Source organism: Ranitomeya imitator, chromosome 9 (genome assembly GCF_032444005.1).
Source record: "Ranitomeya imitator isolate aRanImi1 chromosome 9, aRanImi1.pri, whole genome shotgun sequence".
Lineage (NCBI taxonomy): Eukaryota > Metazoa > Chordata > Amphibia > Anura > Dendrobatidae > Ranitomeya > Ranitomeya imitator.
The window spans coordinates 155,790,109-155,816,232 of record NC_091290.1 but is presented as its reverse complement, the minus strand read 5'-3'; the positions used below and the strand labels follow the sequence as shown (position 1 = coordinate 155,816,232).

General features: G+C 58.1%; 1 protein-coding gene across 1 annotated transcript in view; it reads right to left on the bottom strand.

The window, feature by feature from the left end:
- The window catches only part of CNGB1 (cyclic nucleotide gated channel subunit beta 1), a 91,199-nt gene that overhangs the window by 26,633 nt on the left and 38,442 nt on the right, over positions 1–26,124 (bottom strand). Inside the window, exons 20-22 of the mRNA XM_069739581.1 lie at positions 5,828–5,872; positions 3,523–3,610; positions 3,216–3,258 (exon numbers count right to left, since the gene is read on the bottom strand). Of these exons, the coding sequence (XP_069595682.1) occupies positions 3,216–3,258; positions 3,523–3,610; positions 5,828–5,872 (176 nt within the window). The remainder of the gene's footprint in view (positions 1–3,215; positions 3,259–3,522; positions 3,611–5,827; positions 5,873–26,124) is intronic.

The window sequence follows — 26,124 nt, the reverse complement described above, 5'->3', positions numbered from 1 at the left end:
CGTCTGAAAGAAAAGGAAACAAAAGCATGACGTCAGAAGAGGAACCAAGAGCATGAGTAAGAGGAGCCGAGTGCATGACGTCAGAAGAGGAGCCGAGTGAATGATATCAGTGGAGAAGCCGAGCGCATGATGTCAGAAGAGTAGCCGAGCGCATGATGTCAGAAGAGTAGCCGAGCGCATGACGTCAAAAGAGAAGCCGGGCGCATGATGTCGGAGGAGCCCAGCGCATGACGTCAGAGGAGGTGACAAGCTATTGACCTCAGAGGAGGAGCCAAATGCATGATGTCAGAGAGGAGCTGAGTGAATAACATCAGAAGAGGAGCCGAAAGCATGATGTCAGTAGAGGAGCCAAGAGCATGATGTCAGAGGAGGAGACAAGCTCTTGATATCAGAGGAGGAGACAAGTGCATGACATCAGAGGAGGAGACAAGTGCATGACATCAGAGGAGGAGACGAGCGCATGAAGTCAGAGGAGATGAGAGCATGAGTAAGAGGAGGAGATGAGAGCATGTGTAAGAGCAGGAGCTGAGTGTGAAGAGAGTCAGTTTGTTGATTCCAAAAGCAGAGGGGGAAAACTATGCAAATAGATTAAATATTTAAGTAAAGGTACTTGATCTCATCACCATTATTCCCCTTGTCTGTGATGCTGGACTGATGGACACTTGTTAAATCTAAACATAGGTTATATGCCACTATATAAAGAGACTCTGAGACAGAGAGACTGAGTGAGACAGCCAGAGATTCTGCCAAGACATTCATACGTCCTAAAGACCAGAGACAGGACAGCAGCCATTTTGCATCATGGCTCCATTACGAGGGACACAGATCTACCATTCTTCAGGAAACAACCTAGGAGTTCTGGGTTGGAAGAAAATAGATCTGCTCCATTGACCATTGCTAGACCATGGATACGTTTGGAGAAAGCCAGGATTGGGACTCGCTGATCATCTGGCTCCATGGAGATGTTTGGAGAAGCCAGGTTATGTCTCTTGGGTTAACAGACCCTGTACCTCGATGGACTGTCATCTTCCTACGCTTGTCATTACCTCCTCTCTATGCGTGCCACAGGTGGCGTAGCCGACCCTGGGAGCTCTGATGTAACAGCTGCCAATATCCCGGTGGGTCAGCGGAAGGGTGAGACTCTAATGTGCACCATCGTGGGTACTGTGCTGGGAGTGATCTATGTGTTATCTGCCTGTTTTGTGGTTCAATAAAGCATTGCCACACTGTTTTACCCTCACCCTGCGCTGTCTGATTTGCGTTATGCCCACATCAAAAAGGTAGATTGGGCGTTTTGGGGGAAGATCCCTGGTCCATGTGGTTTCGGCAATAGGACCTGGGCGACTTGCCGACCCATGTATCTCCACACTGGGTGCATGATGTCAGAGGTGAGCAGAGCGCAATACATGAGAGGAGCCGAGCGCATGAGTAAAAGGAAGAGCTGAGCATATGAGTAAGAAGAGGAGATGATAGGATGATGTCAGAGGAGTAGCCAAGCGAATGACAACAGAGCAGGAGCCGAGGACATCAGAGGAGGAGATGTGCGCATGAGCAAGAGGAGGAGATGAGAGCATGATGTCAGAGGAAAAGCCGAGCATGACATCAGAGGAGAAGCCGAGCACATGACGTCAGAGGAGGGGAGGAGCGCATGAGTAAGAGGAGGAGACGAGCGCATGACGTCAAAGGAGGGGATGAGAGAATGAGTAAGAGGAGGAGCTGAGCACATGAGTAAGAGGAGAAGCGGAGCACACAATGTCAGAGGAGATGAGAGCATGAATAAGAGGAGGAGATGAGAGCATGATGTCAGAGGAAAAGCCGAGCATGACATTAGAGGCTAAGCCGAGCACATGACGTCAGAGGACGAAATGAGCGCATGAGTAAGAGGAGGAGACAAGCACATGACGTCAAAGGAGAAGCCAAGCGCATGAGTAAGAGGAGGAGCCGAGCGCATGACGTCAGAGGAGATGAAAGCATAAGTAAGAGGAGGAGCCGAGCGCATGACATCAGAGGAGGAGCCGAGCACATGACGTCACAGGAGGAGATGAAAACATGAGTAAGAGGAGGAGCTGAGCACACGACGTCAGAGGAGGAGATGAGAGAATAAGTAAAAGGAGGAGCCGAGCACCTGATGTCAGAGTAGCCGAGCACATGACGTCAGAGGAGGAGATGAGCGCATGACGTCAAAGGAGGAGATGAGAGCATGAGTAAAAAAAGGAGATGAGCGCATGACATCAAAGGAGGAGATGAGAGCATGAGTAAGAGGAGAAGCCGAGCACATGACGTCAGAGGAGGAGATGAGCGCATAAGTAAGAGGAGGAGACGAGCGCATGATGTCAAAGGAGGAGCCAAGCGCATGATGTCAGAGGAGGAGATGAGAGCATGATTAAGAGGAGGAGCCAGGCGCATGACATCAGAGGAGGAGATGAGAGCATGAGTAAGAGGAGGAGCTGAGCACATGATGTCAGAGGAGGAGATGAGAGAATGAGTAAGAGGAGGAGACAAGTGCATGACGTCAAAGGAGGAGATGAGAGCATGACTAAGAGGAGGAGCAGAGTGCATGACATCAGAGGAGGAGATGAAAGTATGAGTAAGAGGAGGAGCTAAGCAGACGACGTCAGAGGAGATGAGAGCATAAGTAAAAGGAGGAGCAGAGCGCATGAGGTCAGAGAAGAAGCCGAGCATATGACATCAGAGGGAGAGATGAGAGCATGAGTAAGAGGAGGAGACGAGCGCATGACGTCAAAGGAGGAGATGAGAGCACGAGTAAGAGGAGGAGCCGAGCGCATGACATCAGAGGAGATGAGGGCATGAGTAAGAGGAGGAACCGAGCGCATGACATCAGAGGAGGAGCTGAGGGCATGACATCAGAGGAGGAGCTGAGCACACAACGTCAGAGGAGGAGATGAGAGCATGAGTAAAAGGAGGAGCCGAGGGCATGACATCAGAGGAGAAGCAGAGCGCATGACGTCAGAGGAGATGAGCGCATGACGTCAAAGGAGGAGCCAAGCGCATGACATCAGAGGAGATGAGAGTATGAGTAAGAGGAGGAGCCGAGCGCATGAAGTCAGAGGAGGAGACGAGAGCATGAGTAAGAGGAGAAGCCGAGCGCATGATGTCACAGGAGCCAAGAGCATGACATCAGAGTCGCGCCACAGATGACTATGTGCCCCACATCCATGCAGCAGCACCCAGAGTCAGAAGCTCCTAACACTCACCAGAATCTCTGGCCACCAAAACGTCCGCAGCGTCTCCCAGACCCTGAAACGAGCAGAAAGTGGTATAAGGTAACCGTCATCATGATAGAGAAACATCACTGCCGTCGCCACGACAGAGACATCACCATCACTGTGATGACAGAGAGACATCATTCCACCGAGACAGAGAGACATCATTGCTGTCACCACAACAGGAGGACATCAACGTCGCCACCATGAATAAGGGAGATCACCGCCACAACAGAGAGACAGCATCGCCACAGCAGAGGTACATCACCGCCACTACTGACACATAGCACTGCATTACCTGTATGCACTGGATGCTCAACACATCTTCAACCAGTGGGGGATGCAGAGCTGTCGTCTCGAGACATCCGGGGGCTCCAGTCACCTGACTGACAAAACAATACACTAACCAAAGACCCTAAAATCAGCTCCCTACACATCCCAGGGGGGAACCCTCCTGTCCTCACCCACTGAACCTCCTCCTCCTGTCCTCACCCCTGTACCTCCTCCTCCTGTCCTCACCCCTGTACCTCCTCCTCCTGTCCTCACTCCCTGTACCTCCCCTTCCTGTCCTCACCCACTGAACCTCTTCCTCCTGTCCTCACCCACTGAACCTCCTACTCCTCCTGTCCTCACCCCCTGTACCTCCTCCTCCTGTCCTCACCCACTGAACCTCCTCCTCCTCCTGAGCTCACCCCCTGTTCCTCTTCCTCCTCCTCCTGTCCTCACCCCTGTACCTCCCCCTCCTGTCCTCACCGACTGAACCTCCTCCTGTCCTCACCCCTTGTACCTCCCCTTCCTGTCCTCACCCCTTGTACCTCCCCTTCCTGTCCTCACCCACTGAACCTCCTCCTCCTGTCCTCACCCACTGAACCTCCTCCTGTCCTCACCCCCTGTACCTCCTCCTCCTGTCCTCACCCCTGTATCTCCTCCTGTCCTCACCCCCTGTACCTCCTTCTCCTCCTCCTGTCCTCACCCCCTGTACCTCCTTCTCCTCCTCCTGTCCTCACCCCCTGTACCTCCTTCTCCTCCTCCTGTCCTCACCCCCTGTACCTCCTTCTCCTCCTCCTGTCCTCACCCCCTGTACCTCCTTCTCCTCCTGTCCTCACCCCTGTACCTCCTTCTCCTCCTGTCCTCACCCCCTGTACCTCCTTCTCCTCCTGTCCTCACCCCTGTACCTCCTTCTCCTCCTGTCCTCACCCCTGTACCTCCTTCTCCTCCTGTCCTCACCCCTGTACCTCCTTCTCCTCCTGTCCTCACCCCCTGTACCTCCTTCTCCTCCTGTCCTCACCCCCTGTACCTCCTTCTCCTCCTGTCCTCACCCCTGTACCTCCTTCTCCTCCTGTCCTCACCCCCTGTACCTCCTTCTCCTCCTGTCCTCACCCCTGTACCTCCTTCTCCTCACCCCTGTACCTCCTCCTCCTGTCCTCACCCCTGTACCTCCTCCTCCTCCTGTCCTCACCCCTGTACCTCCTTCTCCTCACCCCTGTACCTCCTCCTCCTCCTGTCCTCACCCCTGTACCTCCTCCTCCTGTCCTCACCCCCTGTGCCTCCTCCTCCTCCTGTTTTCACCCCCTGAATCTCCTTCTCCTCCTCCTGTCCTCACCCCTGTACCTCCTCCTCCTCCTGTCCTCACCCCTGTACCTCCTTCTTCTCCTGTCCTCACCCCTGTACCTCCTTCTCCTCACCCCTGTACCTCCTTCTCCTCCTGTCCTCACCCCTGTACCTCCTCCTCCTCCTGTCCTCACCCCTGTACCTCCTTCTCCTCACCCCTGTACCTCCTCCTCCTCCTGTCCTCACCCCTGTACCTCCTCCTCCTCCTGTCCTCACCCCCTGTGCCTCCTCCTCCTCCTGTTTTCACCCCCTGAATCTCCTTCTCCTCCTCCTGTCCTCACCCCTGTACCTCCTCCTCCTCCTCCTGTCCTCACCCCTGTACCTCCTTCTTCTCCTGTCCTCACCCCTGTACCTCCTTCTCCTCACCCCTGTACCTCCTTCTCCTCCTGTCCTCACCCCTGTACCTCCTTCTCCTCCTGTCCTCACCCCTGTACCTCCTCCTCCTGTCCTCACCCCTGTACCTCCTTCTCCTCACCCCTGTACCTCCTCCTCCTGTCCTCACCCCTGTACCTCCTCCTCCTCCTGTCCTCACCCCTGTACCTCCTCCTCCTCCTGTCCTCACCCCTGTACCTCCTTCTCCTCACCCCTGTACCTCCTCCTCCTCCTGTCCTCACCCCTGTACCTCCTCCTCCTCCTGTCCTCACCCCTGTACCTCCTCCTCCTCCTGTCTTCACCCCCTGAACCTCCTCCTCCTCCTCCTGTTCTCACCCCTGTACCTCCTCCTCCTCCTGTCCTCACCCCCTGTGCCTCCTCCTCCTCCTGTCTTCACCCCCTGAACCTCCTCCTCCTCCTCCTGTTCTCACCCCAGGTACCTCCTCCGGGTTTTGCCGCTGTCTCGTTCTCGGTGTTGCATTCGGCACGTCGCATGTGATCGGTTCTCAGCTAAAGACTGTAACTAAGGAAAGCATCTGTAACTAGGGGAAGGCATTGGTTGCTAGGAGACGGGTGCTAGGGAACTGCAGGTGGTGACGTTGCCGGCGGCAGATACTCACTGCGTCTCCTGCGAGTCCTCAGAGTCAGTGTCCGAGATCTGCAGCCTGCGAGACCGGGGGGAGACACGGGGAGAAGAGACACCGGGAGAAGAGAGACACCGGGAGAAGAGAGACGGGGAGAAGAGAGACCGGGAGAAGAGAGACCGGGAGAAGAGAGACGGGGAGAAGAGAGACCGGGAGAAGAGAGACCGGGAGAAGAGAGACACCGGGAGAAGAGAGACGGGGAGAAGAGAGACACCGGGAGAAGAGAGACCGGGAGAAGAGAGACAGGGAGAAGAGAGACCGGGAGAAGAGAGACCGGGAGAAGAGAGACCGGGGAGAAGAGAGACCGGGGAGAAGAGAGACGGGGAGAAGAGAGACCGGGAGAAGAGAGACACCGGGAGAAGAGAGACCGGGAGAAGAGAGACCGGGGAGAAGAGAGACACCGGGAGAAGAGAGACCGGGGAGAAGAGAGACCGGGGAGAAGAGAGACACCGGGAGAAGAGAGACCGGGAGAAGAGAGACAGGGAGAAGAGAGACACCGGGAGAAGAGAGACCGGGAGAAGAGAGACCGGGAGAAGAGAGACAGGGAGAAGAGAGACCGGGAGAAGAGAGACCGGGAGAAGAGAGACCGGGAGAAGAGAGACAGGGAGAAGAGAGACCGGGAGAAGAGAGACCGGGAGAAGAGAGACCGGGGAGAAGAGAGACCGGGGAGAAGAGAGACGGGGAGAAGAGAGACCGGGAGAAGAGAGACACCGGGAGAAGAGAGACCGGGAGAAGAGAGACCGGGGAGAAGAGAGACACCGGGAGAAGAGAGACCGGGGAGAAGAGAGACCGGGGAGAAGAGAGACACCGGGAGAAGAGAGACCGGGAGAAGAGAGACAGGGAGAAGAGAGACACCGGGAGAAGAGAGACCGGGAGAAGAGAGACAGGGAGAAGAGAGACCGGGAGAAGAGAGACCGGGAGAAGAGAGACGGGGAGAAGAGAGACCGGGGAGAAGAGAGACGGGGAGAAGAGAGACCGGGAGAAGAGAGACACCGGGAGAAGAGAGACCGGGAGAAGAGAGACCGGGGAGAAGAGAGACACCGGGAGAAGAGAGACCGGGAGAAGAGAGACCGGGGAGAAGAGAGACACCGGGAGAAGAGAGACCGGGAGAAGAGAGACAGGGAGAAGAGAGACCGGGAGAAGAGAGACCGGGAGAAGAGAGACCGGGAGAAGAGAGACAGGGAGAAGAGAGACAGGGAGAAGAGAGACCGGGAGAAGAGAGACAGGGAGAAGAGAGACCGGGAGAAGAGAGACCGGGAGAAGAGAGACGGGGAGAAGAGAGACCGGGGAGAAGAGAGACGGGGAGAAGAGAGACCGGGAGAAGAAAGACACCGGGAGAAGAGAGACCGGGAGAAGAGAGACCGGGGAGAAGAGAGACACCGGGAGAAGAGAGAGACACGGGGAGAAGAGAGACCGGGAGAAGAGAGACACCGGGAGAAGAGAGACCGGGAGAAGAGAGACCGGGGAGAAGAGAGACCGGGAGAAGAGAGACCGGGGAGAAGAGACACGGGGAGAAGAGAGACGGGGAGAAGAGAGACCGGGAGAAGAGAGAGACACGGGGAGAAGAGAGACCGGGAGAAGAGAGACACCGGGAGAAGAGAGACCGGGAGAAGAGAGACCGGGAGAAGAGAGACCGGGAGAAGAGAGACACGGGGAGAAGAGAGACACCGGGAGAAGAGAGAAGAGAGACCGAGAGAAGAGAGACGGGAAGAAGAGAGACCGGGAGAAGAGAGAGACACGGGGAGAAGAGAGACCGGGAGAAGAGAGACCGGGAGAAGAGAGAAGAGAGACCGGGAGAAGAGAGACGGGGAGAGAAGAGAGACCGGGAGAAGAGAGAAGAGAGACCGGGAGAAGAGAGACGGGGAGAGAAGAGAGACCGGGAGAAGAGAGACGGGGAGAAGAGAGACCGGGAGAAGAGAGAGACACGGGGAGAAGAGAGACCGGGAGAAGAGAGACACCGGGAGAAGAGAGACGGGGAGAGAAGAGAGACACCGGGAGAAGAGAGACCAGGGAGAAGAGAGACACGGGGAGAGAAGAGAGACACGGGGAGAAGAGAGACGGGGAGAAGAGACACGGGGAGAAGAGACACCGGGAGAAGAGAGACGGGGAGAAGAGAGACCGGGAGAAGAGAGAGACACGGGGAGAAGAGAGACCGGGAGAAGAGAGACACCGGGAGAAGAGAGACGGGGAGAGAAGAGAGACCGGGGAGAAGAGAGACACGGGGAGAGAAGAGAGACACGGGGAGAAGAGAGACGGGGAGAAGAGAGACAGGGAGAAGAGACACGGGGAGAAGAGAGACCGGGGAGAAGAGAGACCGGGAGAAGAGAGACACCGGGAGAAGAGAGACCGGGAGAAGAGAGACCGGGAGAAGAGAGACCGGGAGAAGAGAGACACCGGGAGAAGAGAGACCGAGAGAAGAGAGACGGGGAGAAGAGAGACCGGGAGAAGAGAGAGACACGGGGAGAAGAGAGACCGGGAGAAGAGAGAAGAGAGACCGGGAGAAGAGAGACGGGGAGAGAAGAGAGACCGGGAGAAGAGAGACGGGGAGAAGAGAGACCGGGAGAAGAGAGAGACACGGGGAGAAGAGAGACCGGGAGAAGAGAGACGGGGAGAAGAGAGACCGGGAGAAGAGAGAGACACGGGGAGAAGAGAGACCGGGAGAAGAGAGACACCGGGAGAAGAGAGACCGGGAGAAGAGAGACCGGGGAGAAGAGACACCGGGAGAAGAGAGACCGGGGAGAAGAGACACGGGGAGAAGAGAGACCGGGAGAAGAGAGACCGGGGAGAAGAGACACCGGGAGAAGAGAGACAGGGAGAAGAGAGACCGGGAGAAGAGAGAGACACGGGGAGAAGAGAGACCGGGTGAAGAGAGACACCGGGAGAAGAGAGACCGGGAGAAGAGAGACCGGGAGAAGAGAGACCGGGAGAAGAGAGAGACACGGGGAGAAGAGAGACCGGGAGAAGAGAGACACCGGGAGAAGAGAGACCGGGAGAAGAGAGACCGGGAGAAGAGAGACCGGGAGAAGAGAGACACCGGGAGAAGAGAGAAGAGAGACCGAGAGAAGAGAGACGGGGAGAAGAGAGACCGGGAGAAGAGAGAGACACGGGGAGAAGAGAGACCGGGAGAAGAGAGACACCGGGAGAAGAGAGAAGAGAGACCGGGAGAAGAGAGACCGGGAGAAGAGAGACGGGGAGAAGAGAGACCGGGAGAAGAGGGAGACACGGGGAGAAGAGAGACCGGGAGAAGAGAGACACCGGGAGAAGAGAGACGGGGAGAGAAGAGAGACACCGGGAGAAGAGAGACCAGGGAGAAGAGAGACACGGGGAGAGAAGAGAGACACGGGGAGAAGAGAGACGGGGAGAAGAGACACGGGGAGAAGAGACACCGGGAGAAGAGAGACGGGGAGAAGAGAGACCGGGAGAAGAGAGAGACACGGGGAGAAGAGAGACCGGGAGAAGAGAGACACCGGGAGAAGAGAGACGGGGAGAGAAGAGAGACCGGGGAGAAGAGAGACACGGGGAGAGAAGAGAGACACGGGGAGAAGAGAGACGGGGAGAAGAGAGACAGGGAGAAGAGACACGGGGAGAAGAGAGATCGGGAGAAGAGAGAGACACGGGGAGAGAAGAGAGACCGGGGAGAAGAGAGAAGGGGAGAAGAGAGACATCGGGAGAAGAGAGACCGGGAGAAGAGAGAGACACGGGGAGAAGAGAGACCGGGGAGAAGAGAGACCGGGGAGAAGAGAGACCGGGAGAAGAGAGACATCGGGAGAAGAGAGACACGGGGAGAAGAGAGACGGGGAGAAGAGAGACCGGGAGAAGAGAGAGACACGGGGAGAAGAGAGACCGGGAGAAGAGAGACACCGGGAGAAGAGAGACGGGGAGAGAAGAGAGACAGGGAGAAGAGACACGGGGAGAAGAGAGATCGGGAGAAGAGAGAGACACGGGGAGAGAAGAGAGACCGGGGAGAAGAGAGACCGGGGAGAAGAGAGACCGGGGAGAAGAGAGACCGGGGAGAAGAGAGACCGGGGAGAAGAGAGACCGGGGAGAAGAGAGACCGGGGAGAGAAGAGAGACACCGGGAGAAGAGAGACCGGGGAGAAGAGAGACCGGGGAGAAGAGAGACCGGGAGAAGAGAGACCGGGAGAAGAGAGACACCGGGAGAAGAGAGACGGGGAGAAGAGAGACACCGGGAGAAGAGAGACCGGGGAGAAGAGAGACCGGGAGAAGAGAGACACCGGGAGAAGAGAGACGGGGAGAGAAGAGAGACAGGGAGAAGAGACACAGGGAGAAGAGAGACCGGGGAGAAGAGAGACCGGGAGAAGAGAGACACCGGGAGAAGAGAGACCGGGAGAAGAGAGACCGGGAGAAGAGAAACACCGGGAGAAGAGACACGGGGAGAAGAGAGACACGGGGGAGAAGAGAGACCGGGGAGAAGAGAAACACCGGGAGAAGAGAGACCGGGAGAAGAGACACGGGGAGAAGAGACACGGGGAGAAGAGAGACCGGGGAGAAGAGAGACCGGGAGAAGAGAGACACCGGGAGAAGAGAGACCGGGGAGAAGAGACACGGGGAGAAGAGAGACACCGGGAGAAGAGAGACGGGGAGAGAAGAGAGACAGGGAGAAGAGACACAGGGAGAAGAGAGACCGGGGAGAAGAGAGACACGGGAGAAGAGAGACCGGGAGAAGAGAGACACCGGGAGAAGAGAGACCGGGAGAAGAGAGACCGGGAGAAGAGAAACACCGGGAGAAGAGACACGGGGAGAAGAGAGACACGGGGGAGAAGAGAGACCGGGGAGAAGAGAAACACCGGGAGAAGAGACACGGGGAGAAGAGACACGGGGAGAAGAGACACGGGGAGAAGAGACACGGGGAGAAGAGAGACCGGGGAGAAGAGAGACCGGGAGAAGAGAAACACCGGGGAGAAGAGAGACCGGGAGAAGAGACACGGGGAGAAGAGAGACCGGGGAGAAGAGAGACCGGGAGAAGAGAAACACCGGGAGAAGAGAGACGGGGAGAAGAGAGACCGGGAGAAGAGAGACACCGGGAGAAGAGAGACGGGGAGAGAAGAGAGACACCGGGAGAAGAGAGACCAGGGAGAAGAGAGACACGGGGAGAGAAGAGAGACACGGGGAGAAGAGAGACGGGGAGAAGAGACACGGGGAGAAGAGACACCGGGAGAAGAGAGACGGGGAGAAGAGAGACCGGGAGAAGAGAGAGACACGGGGAGAAGAGAGACCGGGAGAAGAGAGACACCGGGAGAAGAGAGACGGGGAGAGAAGAGAGACCGGGGAGAAGAGAGACACGGGGAGAGAAGAGAGACACGGGGAGAAGAGAGACGGGGAGAAGAGAGACACGGGGAGAAGAGAGATCGGGAGAAGAGAGAGACACGGGGAGAGAAGAGAGACCGGGGAGAAGAGAGAAGGGGAGAAGAGAGACATCGGGAGAAGAGAGACCGGGAGAAGAGAGAGACACGGGGAGAAGAGAGACCGGGGAGAAGAGAGACCGGGAGAAGAGAGACATCGGGAGAAGAGAGACACGGGGAGAAGAGAGACGGGGAGAAGAGAGACGGGGAGAAGAGAGACCGGGAGAAGAGAGAGACACGGGGAGAAGAGAGACCGGGAGAAGAGAGACACCGGGAGAAGAGAGACGGGGAGAGAAGAGAGACAGGGAGAAGAGACACGGGGAGAAGAGAGATCGGGAGAAGAGAGAGACACGGGGAGAGAAGAGAGACCGGGGAGAAGAGAGACCGGGGAGAAGAGAGACCGGGGAGAAGAGAGAGCGGGGAGAAGAGAGACACCGGGAGAAGAGAGACCGGGGAGAAGAGAGACCGGGGAGAGAAGAGAGACACCGGGAGAAGAGAGACCGGGGAGAAGAGAGACCGGGGAGAAGAGAGACCGGGAGAAGAGAGACACCGGGAGAAGAGAGACGGGGAGAAGAGAGACACCGGGAGGAGACCGGGGAGAAGAGAGACCGGGAGAAGAGAGACACCGGGAGAAGAGAGACGGGGAGAGAAGAGAGACAGGGAGAAGAGACACAGGGAGAAGAGAGACCGGGGAGAAGAGAGACACGGGAGAAGAGAGACCAGGAGAAGAGAGACACCGGGAGAAGAGAGACCGGGAGAAGAGAGACCGGGAGAAGAGAAACACCGGGAGAAGAGACACGGGGAGAAGAGAGACACGGGGGAGAAGAGAGACCGGGGAGAAGAGAAACACCGGGAGAAGAGACACGGGGAGAAGAGACACGGGGAGAAGAGACACGGGGAGAAGAGAGACCAGGGAGAAGAGAGACCGGGAGAAGAGAAACACCGGGGAGAAGAGAGACCGGGAGAAGAGACACGGGGAGAAGAGAGACCGGGGAGAAGAGAGACCGGGAGAAGAGAAACACCGGGAGAAGAGAGACGGGGAGAAGAGAGACCGGGAGAAGAGAGACACCGGGAGAAGAGAGACGGGGAGAGAAGAGAGACACCGGGAGAAGAGAGACGGGGAGAGAAGAGAGACACCGGGAGAAGAGAGACGGGGAGAGAAGAGAGACAGGGAGAAGAGACACAGGGAGAAGAGAGACCGGGGAGAAGAGAGACCGGGAGAAGAGAGACACCGGGAGAAGAGAGACCGGGAGAAGAGAGACCGGGAGAAGAGAAACACCGGGAGAAGAGACACGGGGAGAAGAGAGACACGGGGGAGAAGAGAGACCGGGGAGAAGAGAAACACCGGGAGAAGAGAGACCGGGAGAAGAGACACGGGGAGAAGAGACACGGGGAGAAGAGAGACCGGGGAGAAGAGAGACCGGGAGAAGAGAGACACCGGGAGAAGAGAGACCGGGGAGAAGAGACACGGGGAGAAGAGAGACACCGGGAGAAGAGAGACGGGGAGAGAAGAGAGACAGGGAGAAGAGACACAGGGAGAAGAGAGACCGGGGAGAAGAGAGACACGGGAGAAGAGAGACCGGGAGAAGAGAGACACCGGGAGAAGAGAGACCGGGAGAAGAGAGACCGGGAGAAGAGAAACACCGGGAGAAGAGACACGGGGAGAAGAGAGACACGGGGGAGAAGAGAGACCGGGGAGAAGAGAAACACCGGGAGAAGAGACACGGGGAGAAGAGACACGGGGAGAAGAGACACGGGGAGAAGAGAGACCGGGGAGAAGAGAGACCGGGAGAAGAGAAACACCGGGGAGAAGAGAGACCGGGAGAAGAGACACGGGGAGAAGAGAGACCGGGGAGAAGAGAGACCGGGAGAAGAGAAACACCGGGAGAAGAGAGACGGGGAGAAGAGAGACCGGGAGAAGAGAGACACCGGGAGAAGAGAGACGGGGAGAGAAGAGAGACAGGGAGAAGAGACACAGGGAGAAGAGAGACCGGGGAGAAGAGAGACCGGGAGAAGAGAGACACCGGGAGAAGAGAGACACGGGGAGAAGAGAGACCGGGGAGAAGAGAGACACGGGGAGAAGAGAGACCGGGAGAAGAGAGACCGGGAGAAGAGACACGGGGAGAAGAGAGACCGGGGAGAAGAGAGACACGGGGAGAAGAGAGACCGGGAGAAGAGAGACCGGGAGAAGAGACACGGGGAGAAGAGAGACCGGGGAGAAGAGAGACCGGGAGAAGAGAAACACCGGGGAGAAGAGAGACCGGGAGAAGAGACACGGGGAGAAGAGAGACCGGGGAGAAGAGAGACCGGGAGAAGAGAGACACCGGGAGAAGAGAGACGGGGAGAAGAGAGACCGGGAGAAGAGAGACACCGGGAGAAGAGAGACGGGGAGAGAAGAGAGACAGGGAGAAGAGACACAGGGAGAAGAGAGACCGGGGAGAAGAGAGACCGGGAGAAGAGAGACACCGGGAGAAGAGAGACACGGGGAGAAGAGAGACCGGGGAGAAGAGAGACCGGGAGAAGAGAGACATCGGGAGAAGAGACGGGGAGAAGAGAGACCGGGAGAAGAGAGACACCGGGAGAAGAGAGACGGGGAGAGAAGAGAGACAGGGAGAAGAGACACAGGGAGAAGAGAGACCGGGGAGAAGAGAGACCGGGAGAAGAGAGACACCGGGAGAAGAGACACGGGGAGAAGAGAGACACGGGGAGAAAAGAGACACGGGGAGAAGAGAGACGGGGAGAAGAGAGACCGGGAGAAGAGAGACACCGGGAGAAGAGAGACAGGGAGAAGAGAGACACCGGGAGAAGAGAGACACCGGGAGAAGAGAGACAGGGAGAAGAGACACGGGGAGAAGAGAGACCGGGAGAAGAGACACGGGGAGAAGAGAGACCGGGGAGAAGAGAGACCGGGAGAAGAGAAACACCGGGGAGAAGAGAGACCAGGGAGAAGAGAGACCGGGAGAAGAGAGACGGGGAGAAGAGAGACACCGGGGAGAAGAGACACGGGGAGAAGAGAGACCGGGAGAAGAGAGACACCGGGAGAAGAGAGACGGGGAGAAGAGAGACCGGGAGAAGAGAGACAGGGAGAAGAGACACGGGGAGAAGAGAGACCGGGGAGAAGAGAGACCGGGAGAAGAGAGACATCGGGAGAAGAGACACGGGGAGAAGAGAGACCGGGGAGAAGAGAGACACGGGGAGAAGAGAGACCGGGGAGAAGAGAGACCGGGAGAAGAGAAACACCGGGAGAAGAGACGGGGGAGAAGAGAGAAACGGGGAGAAGAGAGACACGGGGAGAAGAGAGACACGGTGAGAAGAGAGAAACGGGGAGAAGAGAGACACGGGGAGAAGAGAGACACGGGGAGAAGAGAGACACGGGGAGAAGAGAGAAACGGGGAGAAGAGAGACACGGGGAGAAGAGAGACCGGGAGAAGAGAGACCGGGAGAAGAGAGACCGGGAAAAGAGAGACCGGGAGAAGAGAGACCGGGAAAAGAGAGACCGGGAGAAGAGAGACCGGGAGAAGAGAGACCGGGAGAAGAGAGACACCGGGAGAAGAGAGACACCGGGAGAAGAGATACACGGGGAGAAGAGAGACCGGGAGAAGAGAGACACCGGGAGAAGAGAGACACGGGGAGAAGAGAGACACGGGGAGAAGAGAGACGGGGAGAAGAGAGACGGGGAGAAGAGACACGGGGAGAAGAGAGATCGGGAGAAGAGAGAGACACGGGGAGAGAAGAGAGACCGGGGAGAAGAGAGAAGGGGAGAAGAGAGACATCGGGAGAAGAGAGACCGGGAGAAGAGAGAGACACGGGGAGAAGAGAGACCGGGGAGAAGAGAGACCGGGGAGAAGAGAGACCGGGAGAAGAGAGACATCGGGAGAAGAGAGACACGGGGAGAAGAGAGACGGGGAGAAGAGAGACCGGGAGAAGAGAGAGACACGGGGAGAAGAGAGACCGGGAGAAGAGAGACACCGCGAGAAGAGAGACGGGGAGAGAAGAGAGACAGGGAGAAGAGACACGGGGAGAAGAGAGATCGGGAGAAGAGAGAGACACGGGGAGAGAAGAGAGACCGGGGAGAAGAGAGACCGGGGAGAAGAGAGACCGGGGAGAAGAGAGACACCGGGAGAAGAGAGACCGGGGAGAAGAGAGACCGGGGAGAGAAGAGAGACACCGGGAGAAGAGAGACCGGGGAGAAGAGAGACCGGGGAGAAGAGAGACCGGGAGAAGAGAGACACCGGGAGAAGAGAGACGGGGAGAAGAGAGACACCGGGAGAAGAGAGACCGGGGAGAAGAGAGACCGGGAGAAGAGAGACACCGGGAGAAGAGAGACGGGGAGAGAAGAGAGACAGGGAGAAGAGACACAGGGAGAAGAGAGACCGGGGAGAAGAGAGACCGGGAGAAGAGAGACACCGGGAGAAGAGAGACCGGGAGAAGAGAGACCGGGAGAAGAGAAACACCGGGAGAAGAGACACGGGGAGAAGAGAGACACGGGGGAGAAGAGAGACCGGGGAGAAGAGAAACACCGGGAGAAGAGAGACCGGGAGAAGAGACACGGGGAGAAGAGACACGGGGAGAAGAGAGACCGGGGAGAAGAGAGACCGGGAGAAGAGAGACACCGGGAGAAGAGAGACCGGGGAGAAGAGACACGGGGAGAAGAGAGACACCGGGAGAAGAGAGACGGGGAGAGAAGAGAGACAGGGAGAAGAGACACAGGGAGAAGAGAGACCGGGGAGAAGAGAGACCGGGAGAAGAGAGACACCGGGAGAAGAGAGACCGGGAGAAGAGAGACCGGGAGAAGAGAAACACCGGGAGAAGAGACACGGGGAGAAGAGAGACACGGGGGAGAAGAGAGACCGGGGAGAAGAGAAACACCGGGAGAAGAGAGACCGGGAGAAGAGACACGGGGAGAAGAGACACGGGGAGAAGAGAGACCGGGGAGAAGAGAGACCGGGGAGAAGAGAGACACCGGGAGAAGAGAGACCGGGGAGAAGAGACACGGGGAGAAGAGAGACACCGGGAGAAGAGAGACGGGGAGAGAAGAGAGACAGGGAGAAGAGACACAGGGAGAAGAGAGACCGGGGAGAAGAGAGACACGGGAGAAGAGAGACCGGGAGAAGAGAGACACCGGGAGAAGAGAGACCGGGAGAAGAGAGACCGGGAGAAGAGAAACACCGGGAGAAGAGACACGGGGAGAAGAGAGACACGGGGGAGAAGAGAGACCGGGGAGAAGAGAAACACCGGGAGAAGAGACACGGGGAGAAGAGACACGGGGAGAAGAGACACGGGGAGAAGAGAGACCGGGGAGAAGAGAGACCGGGAGAAGAGAAACACCGGGGAGAAGAGAGACCGGGAGAAGAGACACGGGGAGAAGAGAGACCGGGGAGAAGAGAGACCGGGAGAAGAGAAACACCGGGAGAAGAGAGACGGGGAGAAGAGAGACCGGGAGAAGAGAGACACCGGGAGAAGAGAGACGGGGAGAGAAGAGAGACAGGGAGAAGAGACACAGGGAGAAGAGAGACCGGGGAGAAGAGAGACCGGGAGAAGAGAGACACCGGGAGAAGAGAGACACGGGGAGAAGAGAGACCGGGGAGAAGAGAGACACGGGGAGAAGAGAGACCGGGAGAAGAGAGACCGGGAGAAGAGACACGGGGAGAAGAGAGACCGGGGAGAAGAGAGACACGGGGAGAAGAGAGACCGGGAGAAGAGAGACCGGGAGAAGAGACACGGGGAGAAGAGAGACCGGGGAGAAGAGAGACCGGGAGAAGAGAAACACCGGGGAGAAGAGAGACCGGGAGAAGAGACACGGGGAGAAGAGAGACCGGGGAGAAGAGAGACCGGGAGAAGAGAGACACCGGGAGAAGAGAGACGGGGAGAAGAGAGACCGGGAGAAGAGAGACACCGGGAGAAGAGAGACGGGGAGAGAAGAGAGACAGGGAGAAGAGACACAGGGAGAAGAGAGACCGGGGAGAAGAGAGACCGGGAGAAGAGAGACACCGGGAGAAGAGAGACACGGGGAGAAGAGAGACCGGGGAGAAGAGAGACCGGGAGAAGAGAGACACCGGGAGAAGAGACGGGGAGAAGAGAGACCGGGAGAAGAGAGACACCGGGAGAAGAGAGACGGGGAGAGAAGAGAGACAGGGAGAAGAGACACAGGGAGAAGAGAGACCGGGGAGAAGAGAGACCGGGAGAAGAGAGACACCGGGAGAAGAGACACGGGGAGAAGAGAGACACGGGGAGAAAAGAGACACGGGGAGAAGAGAGACGGGGAGAAGAGAGACCGGGAGAAGAGAGACACCGGGAGAAGAGAGACAGGGAGAAGAGAGACACCGGGAGAAGAGAGACACCGGGAGAAGAGAGACAGGGAGAAGAGACACGGGGAGAAGAGAGACCGGGAGAAGAGACACGGGGAGAAGAGAGACCGGGGAGAAGAGAGACCGGGAGAAGAGAAACACCGGGGAGAAGAGAGACCAGGGAGAAGAGAGACCGGGAGAAGAGAGACGGGGAGAAGAGAGACACCGGGGAGAAGAGACACGGGGAGAAGAGAGACCGGGAGAAGAGAGACACCGGGAGAAGAGAGACGGGGAGAAGAGAGACCGGGAGAAGAGAGACAGGGAGAAGAGACACGGGGAGAAGAGAGACCGGGGAGAAGAGAGACCGGGAGAAGAGAGACATCGGGAGAAGAGACACGGGGAGAAGAGAGACCGGGGAGAAGAGAGACACGGGGAGAAGAGAGACCGGGGAGAAGAGAGACCGGGAGAAGAGAAACACCGGGAGAAGAGACACGGGGAGAAGAGAGACACGGGGAGAAGAGAGACCGGGGAGAAGAGAGACACGGGGAGAAGAGAGACCGGGGAGAAGAGAGACAGGGAGAAGAGAAACACCGGGAGAAGAGACACGGGGAGAAGAGAGACACGGGGGAGAAGAGAGACCGGGGAGAAGAGAAACCGGGAGAAGAGAAACACCGGGAGAAGAGACACGGGGAGAAGAGAGACACGGGGAGAAGAGAGACCGGGAGAAGAGAGACACCGGGAGAAGAGACACGGGGAGAAGAGAGACACGGGGAGAAGAGAGACACGGGGAGAAGAGAGACCGGGAGAAGAGAGACCGGGAGAAGAGAGACCGGGAGAAGAGAGACCGGGAGAAGAGAGACCGGGAGAAGAGAGACCGGGGAGAAGAGAGACCGGGAGAAGAGACACCGGGAGAAGAGAGACCGGGGAGAAGAGGGACACGGGGAGAAGAGAGACACGGGGAGAAGAGAGACACGGGGAGAAGAGAGACCGGGAGAAGAGAGACACGGGGAGAAGAGAGACCGGGAGAAGAGAGACCGGGGAGAAGAGAGACACGGGGAGAAGAGAGACACGGGGAGAAGAGAGACACGGGGAGAAGAGAGACACGGGGAGAAGAGAGACCGGGAGAAGAGAGACACGGGGAGAAGAGAGACCGGGAGAAGAGAGACACGGGGAGAAGAGAGACACGGGGAGAAGAGAGACCGGGGGGAGACACGGGGAGAAGAGAGACCGGGTAGAAGAGAGACACGGGGAGAAGAGAGACCGGGGGGAGACACGGGGAGAAGAGAGACCGGAGAGAAGAGAGACACGGGGAGAAGAGAGACACGGGGAGAAGAGAGACCGGGGGGAGACACGGGGAGAAGAGAGACCGGGTAGAAGAGAGACACGGGGAGAAGAGAGACCGGGGGGAGACACGGGGAGAAGAGAGACCGGGGAGAAGAGAGACCGGGGGGAGACACGGGGAGAAGAGAGACCGGGAAAAGAGAGACCGGGAGAAGAGAGACCGGGAAAATAGAGACCGGGAAAAGAGAGACCGGGAGAAGAGAGACCGGGAGAAGAGAGACCGGGAGAAGAGAGACCGGGAGAAGAGAGACCGGGAGAAGAGAGACCCGGGGAGAAGAGAGACCCGGGGAGAAGAGAGACCCGGGGAGAAGAGAGACCCGGGGAGAAGAGAGACCCGGGGAGAAGAGAGACACGGGGAGAAGAGAGACACGGGGAGAAGAGAGACACGGGGAGAAGAGAGACACGGGGAGAAGAGAGACCGGGAGAAGAGAGACACGGGGAGAAGAGAGACCGGGAGAAGAGAGACACGGGGAGAAGAGAGACACGGGGAGAAGAGAGACACCGGGAGAAGAGAGACACCGGGAGAAGAGAGACACGGGGAGAAGAGAGACACCGGGAGAAGAGAGACACCGGGAGAAGAGAGACACGGGGAGAAGAGAGACACGGGGAGAAGAGAGAAACGGGGAGAAGAGAGACACGGGGAGAAGAGAGACACGGTGAGAAGAGATAAACGGGGAGAAGAGAGACACGGGGAGAAGAGAGACACGGGGAGAAGAGAGACACGGGGAGAAAAGAGACGGGGGAGAAGAGAGAAACGGGGAGAAGAGAGACACGGGGAGAAGAGAGACACGGTGAGAAGAGAGAAACGGGGAGAAGAGAGACACGGGGAGAAGAGAGACACGGGGAGAAGAGAGACACGGGGAGAAGAGAGAAACGGGGAGAAGAGAGACACGGGGAGAAGAGAGACCGGGAGAAGAGAGACCGGGAGAAGAGAGACCGGGAAAAGAGAGACCGGGAGAAGAGAGACCGGGAAAAGAGAGACCGGGAGAAGAGAGACCGGGAGAAGAGAGACCGGGAGAAGAGAGACACCGGGAGAAGAGAGACACCGGGAGAAGAGATACACGGGGAGAAGAGAGACCGGGAGAAGAGAGACACCGGGAGAAGAGAGACACGGGGAGAAGAGAGACACGGGGAGAAGAGAGACGGGGAGAAGAGAGACGGGGAGAAGAGACACGGGGAGAAGAGAGATCGGGAGAAGAGAGAGACACGGGGAGAGAAGAGAGACCGGGGAGAAGAGAGAAGGGGAGAAGAGAGACATCGGGAGAAGAGAGACCGGGAGAAGAGAGAGACACGGGGAGAAGAGAGACCGGGGAGAAGAGAGACCGGGGAGAAGAGAGACCGGGAGAAGAGAGACATCGGGAGAAGAGAGACACGGGGAGAAGAGAGACGGGGAGAAGAGAGACCGGGAGAAGAGAGAGACACGGGGAGAAGAGAGACCGGGAGAAGAGAGACACCGCGAGAAGAGAGACGGGGAGAGAAGAGAGACAGGGAGAAGAGACACGGGGAGAAGAGAGATCGGGAGAAGAGAGAGACACGGGGAGAGAAGAGAGACCGGGGAGAAGAGAGACCGGGGAGAAGAGAGACCGGGGAGAAGAGAGACACCGGGAGAAGAGAGACCGGGGAGAAGAGAGACCGGGGAGAGAAGAGAGACACCGGGAGAAGAGAGACCGGGGAGAAGAGAGACCGGGGAGAAGAGAGACCGGGAGAAGAGAGACACCGGGAGAAGAGAGACGGGGAGAAGAGAGACACCGGGAGAAGAGAGACCGGGGAGAAGAGAGACCGGGAGAAGAGAGACACCGGGAGAAGAGAGACGGGGAGAGAAGAGAGACAGGGAGAAGAGACACAGGGAGAAGAGAGACCGGGGAGAAGAGAGACCGGGAGAAGAGAGACACCGGGAGAAGAGAGACCGGGAGAAGAGAGACCGGGAGAAGAGAAACACCGGGAGAAGAGACACGGGGAGAAGAGAGACACGGGGGAGAAGAGAGACCGGGGAGAAGAGAAACACCGGGAGAAGAGAGACCGGGAGAAGAGACACGGGGAGAAGAGACACGGGGAGAAGAGAGACCGGGGAGAAGAGAGACCGGGAGAAGAGAGACACCGGGAGAAGAGAGACCGGGGAGAAGAGACACGGGGAGAAGAGAGACACCGGGAGAAGAGAGACGGGGAGAGAAGAGAGACAGGGAGAAGAGACACAGGGAGAAGAGAGACCGGGGAGAAGAGAGACACGGGAGAAGAGAGACCGGGAGAAGAGAGACACCGGGAGAAGAGAGACCGGGAGAAGAGAGACCGGGAGAAGAGAAACACCGGGAGAAGAGACACGGGGAGAAGAGAGACACGGGGGAGAAGAGAGACCGGGGAGAAGAGAAACACCGGGAGAAGAGAAACACCGGGAGAAGAGACACGGGGAGAAGAGACACGGGGAGAAGAGACACGGGGAGAAGAGAGACCGGGGAGAAGAGAGACCGGGAGAAGAGACACGGGGAGAAGAGAGACCGGGGAGAAGAGAGACCGGGAGAAGAGAAACACCGGGAGAAGAGAGACGGGGAGAAGAGAGACCGGGAGAAGAGAGACACCGGGAGAAGAGAGACGGGGAGAGAAGAGAGACAGGGAGAAGAGACACAGGGAGAAGAGAGACCGGGGAGAAGAGAGACCGGGAGAAGAGAGACACCGGGAGAAGAGAGACACGGGGAGAAGAGAGACCGGGGAGAAGAGAGACACGGGGAGAAGAGAGACCGGGAGAAGAGAGACCGGGAGAAGAGACACGGGGAGAAGAGAGACCGGGGAGAAGAGAGACACGGGGAGAAGAGAGACCGGGAGAAGAGAGACCGGGAGAAGAGACACGGGGAGAAGAGAGACCGGGGAGAAGAGAGACCGGGAGAAGAGAAACACCGGGGAGAAGAGAGACCGGGGAGAAGAGAAACACCGGGAGAAGAGACACGGGGAGAAGAGACACGGGGAGAAGAGACACGGGGAGAAGAGAGACCGGGGAGAAGAGAGACCGGGAGAAGAGAAACACCGGGGAGAAGAGAGACCGGGAGAAGAGACACGGGGAGAAGAGAGACCGGGGAGAAGAGAGACCGGGAGAAGAGAAACACCGGGAGAAGAGAGACGGGGAGAAGAGAGACCGGGAGAAGAGAGACACCGGGAGAAGAGAGACGGGGAGAGAAGAGAGACAGGGAGAAGAGACACAGGGAGAAGAGAGACCGGGGAGAAGAGAGACCGGGAGAAGAGAGACACCGGGAGAAGAGAGACACGGGGAGAAGAGAGACCGGGGAGAAGAGAGACACGGGGAGAAGAGAGACCGGGAGAAGAGAGACCGGGAGAAGAGACACGGGGAGAAGAGAGACCGGGGAGAAGAGAGACACGGGGAGAAGAGAGACCGGGAGAAGAGAGACCGGGAGAAGAGACACGGGGAGAAGAGAGACCGGGGAGAAGAGAGACCGGGAGAAGAGACACGGGGAGAAGAGAGACCGGGGAGAAGAGAGACCGGGAGAAGAGAAACACCGGGGAGAAGAGAGACCGGGAGAAGAGACACGGGGAGAAGAGAGACCGGGGAGAAGAGAGACCGGGAGAAGAGAGACACCGGGAGAAGAGAGACGGGGAGAAGAGAGACCGGGAGAAGAGAGACACCGGGAGAAGAGAGACGGGGAGAGAAGAGAGACAGGGAGAAGAGACACAGGGAGAAGAGAGACCGGGGAGAAGAGAGACCGGGAGAAGAGAGACACCGGGAGAAGAGAGACACGGGGAGAAGAGAGACCGGGGAGAAGAGAGACCGGGAGAAGAGAGACACCGGGAGAAGAGAGACGGGGAGAAGAGAGACCGGGAGAAGAGAGACACCGGGAGAAGAGAGACGGGGAGAGAAGAGAGACAGGGAGAAGAGACACAGGGAGAAGAGAGACCGGGGAGAAGAGAGACCGGGAGAAGAGAGACACCGGGAGAAGAGACACGGGGAGAAGAGAGACACGGGGAGAAGAGAGACACGGGGAGAAGAGAGACGGGGAGAAGAGAGACCGGGAGAAGAGAGACACCGGGAGAAGAGAGACGGGGAGAAGAGAGACCGGGGAGAAGAGAGACCGGGAGAAGAGAGACACCGGGAGAAGAGACACGGGGAGAAGAGAGACACGGGGAGAAGAGAGACACGGGGAGAAGAGAGACCGGGAGAAGAGAGACCGGGAGAAGAGACACGGGGAGAAGAGAGACCGGGGAGAAGAGAGACCGGGAGAAGAGAAACACCGGGGAGAAGAGAGACCGGGGAGAAGAGAGACCGGGAGAAGAGAGACGGAGAGAAGAGAGACACCGGGAGAAGAGACACGGGGAGAAGAGAGACCGGGGAGAAGAGAGACACGGGGAGAAGAGCACGGGGAGAAGAGAGACCGGGAGAAGAGACACCGGTAGAAGAGAGACCGGGGAGAAGAGAGACCGGGGAGAAGAGAGACCGGGAGAAGAGAAACACCGGGGAGAAGAGAGACCGGGAGAAGAGAGACCGGGAGAAGAGAGACGGGGAGAAGAGACACCGGGAGAAGAGAGACCGGGGAGAAGAGAGACACGGGGAGAAGAGAGACCGGGAGAAGAGACACCGGGAGAAGAGAGACCGGGGAGAAGAGAGACCGGGGAGAAGAGAGACCGGGAGAAGAGAAACACCGGGGAGAAGAGAGACCGGGGAGAAGAAAGACCGGGAGAAGAGAGACGGGGAGAAGAGAGACCGGGAGAAGAGAGACGGGGAGAGAAGAGAGACAGGGAGAAGAGACACGGGGAGAAGAGAGACCGGGGAGAAGAGAGACCGGGGAGAAGAGAAACACCGGGAGAAGAGACACGGGGAGAAGAGAGACACCGGGAGAAGAGAGACAAGGGGAGAAGAGAGACCGGGAGAAGAGAGACCGGGAGAAGAGAGACACCGGGAGAAGAGACACGGGGAGAAGAGAGACCGGGGAGAAGAGAGACCGGGAGAAGAGAGACCGGGAGAAGAGAAACACCGGGAGAAGAGACACGGGGAGAAGAGAGACACGGGGAGAAGAGAGACCGGAAGAAGAGAAACACCGGGAGAAGAGACACGGGGAGAAGAGAGACCGGGAGAAGAGAGACCGGGAGAAGAGAGACCGGGAGAAGAGAAACACCGGGAGAAGAGACACGGGGAGAAGAGAGACCGGGAGAAGAGAGACAGGGAGAAGAGACACGGGGAGAAGAGAGACACCGGGAGAAGAGACACGGGGAGAAGAGAGACCGGGAGAAGAGAGACAGGGAGAAGAGACACGGGGAGAAGAGAGACCGGGGAGAAGAGAGACACGGGGAGAAGAGAGACCGGGGAGAAGAGAGACCGGGAGAAGAGAAACACCGGGAGAAGAGACACGGGGAGAAGAGAGACACGGGGAGAAGAGAGACCGGGGAGAAGAGAGACACGGGGAGAAGAGAGACCGGGGAGAAGAGAGACCGGGAGAAGAGAAACACCGGGAGAAGAGACACGGGGAGAAGAGAGACACGGGGGAGAAGAGAGACCGGGGAGAAGAGAAACCGGGAGAAGAGAAACACCGGGAGAAGAGACACGGGGAGAAGAGAGACACGGGGAGAAGAGAGACCGGGAGAAGAGAGACACCGGGAGAAGAGACACGGGGAGAAGAGAGACACGGGGAGAAGAGAGACCGGGAGAAGAGAGACCGGGAGAAGAGAGACCGGGAGAAGAGAGACCGGGAGAAGAGAGACCGGGGAGAAGAGAGACCGGGAGAAGAGACACCGGGAGAAGAGAGACGGGGAGAGAAGAGAGACAGGGAGAAGAGACACGGGGAGAAGAGAGACCGGGGAGAAGAGGGACCGGGAGAAGAGAGACCGGGGAGAAGAGAGACACGGGGAGAAGAGAGACACGGGGAGAAGAGAGACACGGGGAGAAGAGAGACCGGGAGAAGAGAGACACGGGGAGAAGAGAGACCGGGAGAAGAGAGACACGGGGAGAAGAGAGACACGGGGAGAAGAGAGACCGGGGGGAGACACGGGGAGAAGAGAGACCGGGTAGAAGAGAGACACGGGGAGAAGAGAGACCGGGGGGAGACATGGGGAGAAGAGAGACCGGAGAGAAGAGAGACACGGGGAGAAGAGAGACACGGGGAGAAGAGAGACCGGGGGGAGACACGGGGAGAAGAGAGACCGGGTAGAAGAGAGACACGGGGAGAAGAGAGACCGGGGGGAGACACGGGGAGAAGAGAGACCGGGGAGAAGAGAGACCGGGGGGAGACACGGGGAGAAGAGAGACCGGGAAAAGAGAGACCGGGAGAAGAGAGACCGGGAAAATAGAGACCGGGAGAAGAGAGACCGGGAGAAGAGAGACCGGGAGAAGAGAGACCGGGAGAAGAGAGACCGGGAGAAGAGAGACCGGGAGAAGAGAGACCGGGAGAAGAGAGACCCGGGGAGAAGAGAGACATGGGGAGAAGAGACACCGGGAGAAGAGAGACACGGGGAGAAGAGAGACACGGGGAGAAGAGAGACACGGGGAGAAGAGAGACACGGGGAGAAGAGAGACACGGGGAGAAGAGAGACACGGGGAGAAGAGAGACCGGGAGAAGAGAGACACGGGGAGAAGAGAGACCGGGAGAAGAGAGACACGGGGAGAAGAGAGACCGGGAGAAGAGAGACACGGGGAGAAGAGAGACACGGGGAGAAGAGAGACACCGGGAGAAGAGAGACACCGGGAGAAGAGAGACACGGGGAGAAGAGAGACACGGGGAGAAGAGAGACACGGGGAGAAGAGAGATGGGGAGAAGAGAGACACGGGGAGAAGAGAGACACGGGGAGAAGAGAGACACGGGGAGAAGAGAGACACGGGGAGAAGAGAGACCGGGAGAAGAGAGACACGGGGAGAAGAGAGACACGGGGAGAAGAGAGACACCGGGAGAAGAGAGACACCGGGAGAAGAGAGACACCGGGAGAAGAGAGACACCGGGAGAAGAGAGACCGGGGAGAAGAGAGACCGGGGAGAAGAGAGACCGGGGAGAAGAGAGACCGGGGGGAGACACGGGGAGAAGAGAGACCAGGAGAAGAGAGACCGGGAAAAGAGAGACCGGGAGAAGAGAGACCGGGAGAAGAGAGACACCGGGAGAAGAGAGACCGGGAGAAGAGAGACACCGGGAGAAGAGAGACACCGGGCGAAGAGAGACACAGGGAGAAGAGAGACACGGGGAGAAGAGAGACACGGGGAGAAGAGAGACACGGGGAGAAGAGAGACACGGGGAGAAGAGAGACACGGGGAGAAGAGAGACACGGGGAGAAGAGAGACACCGGGAGAAGAGAGACACCGG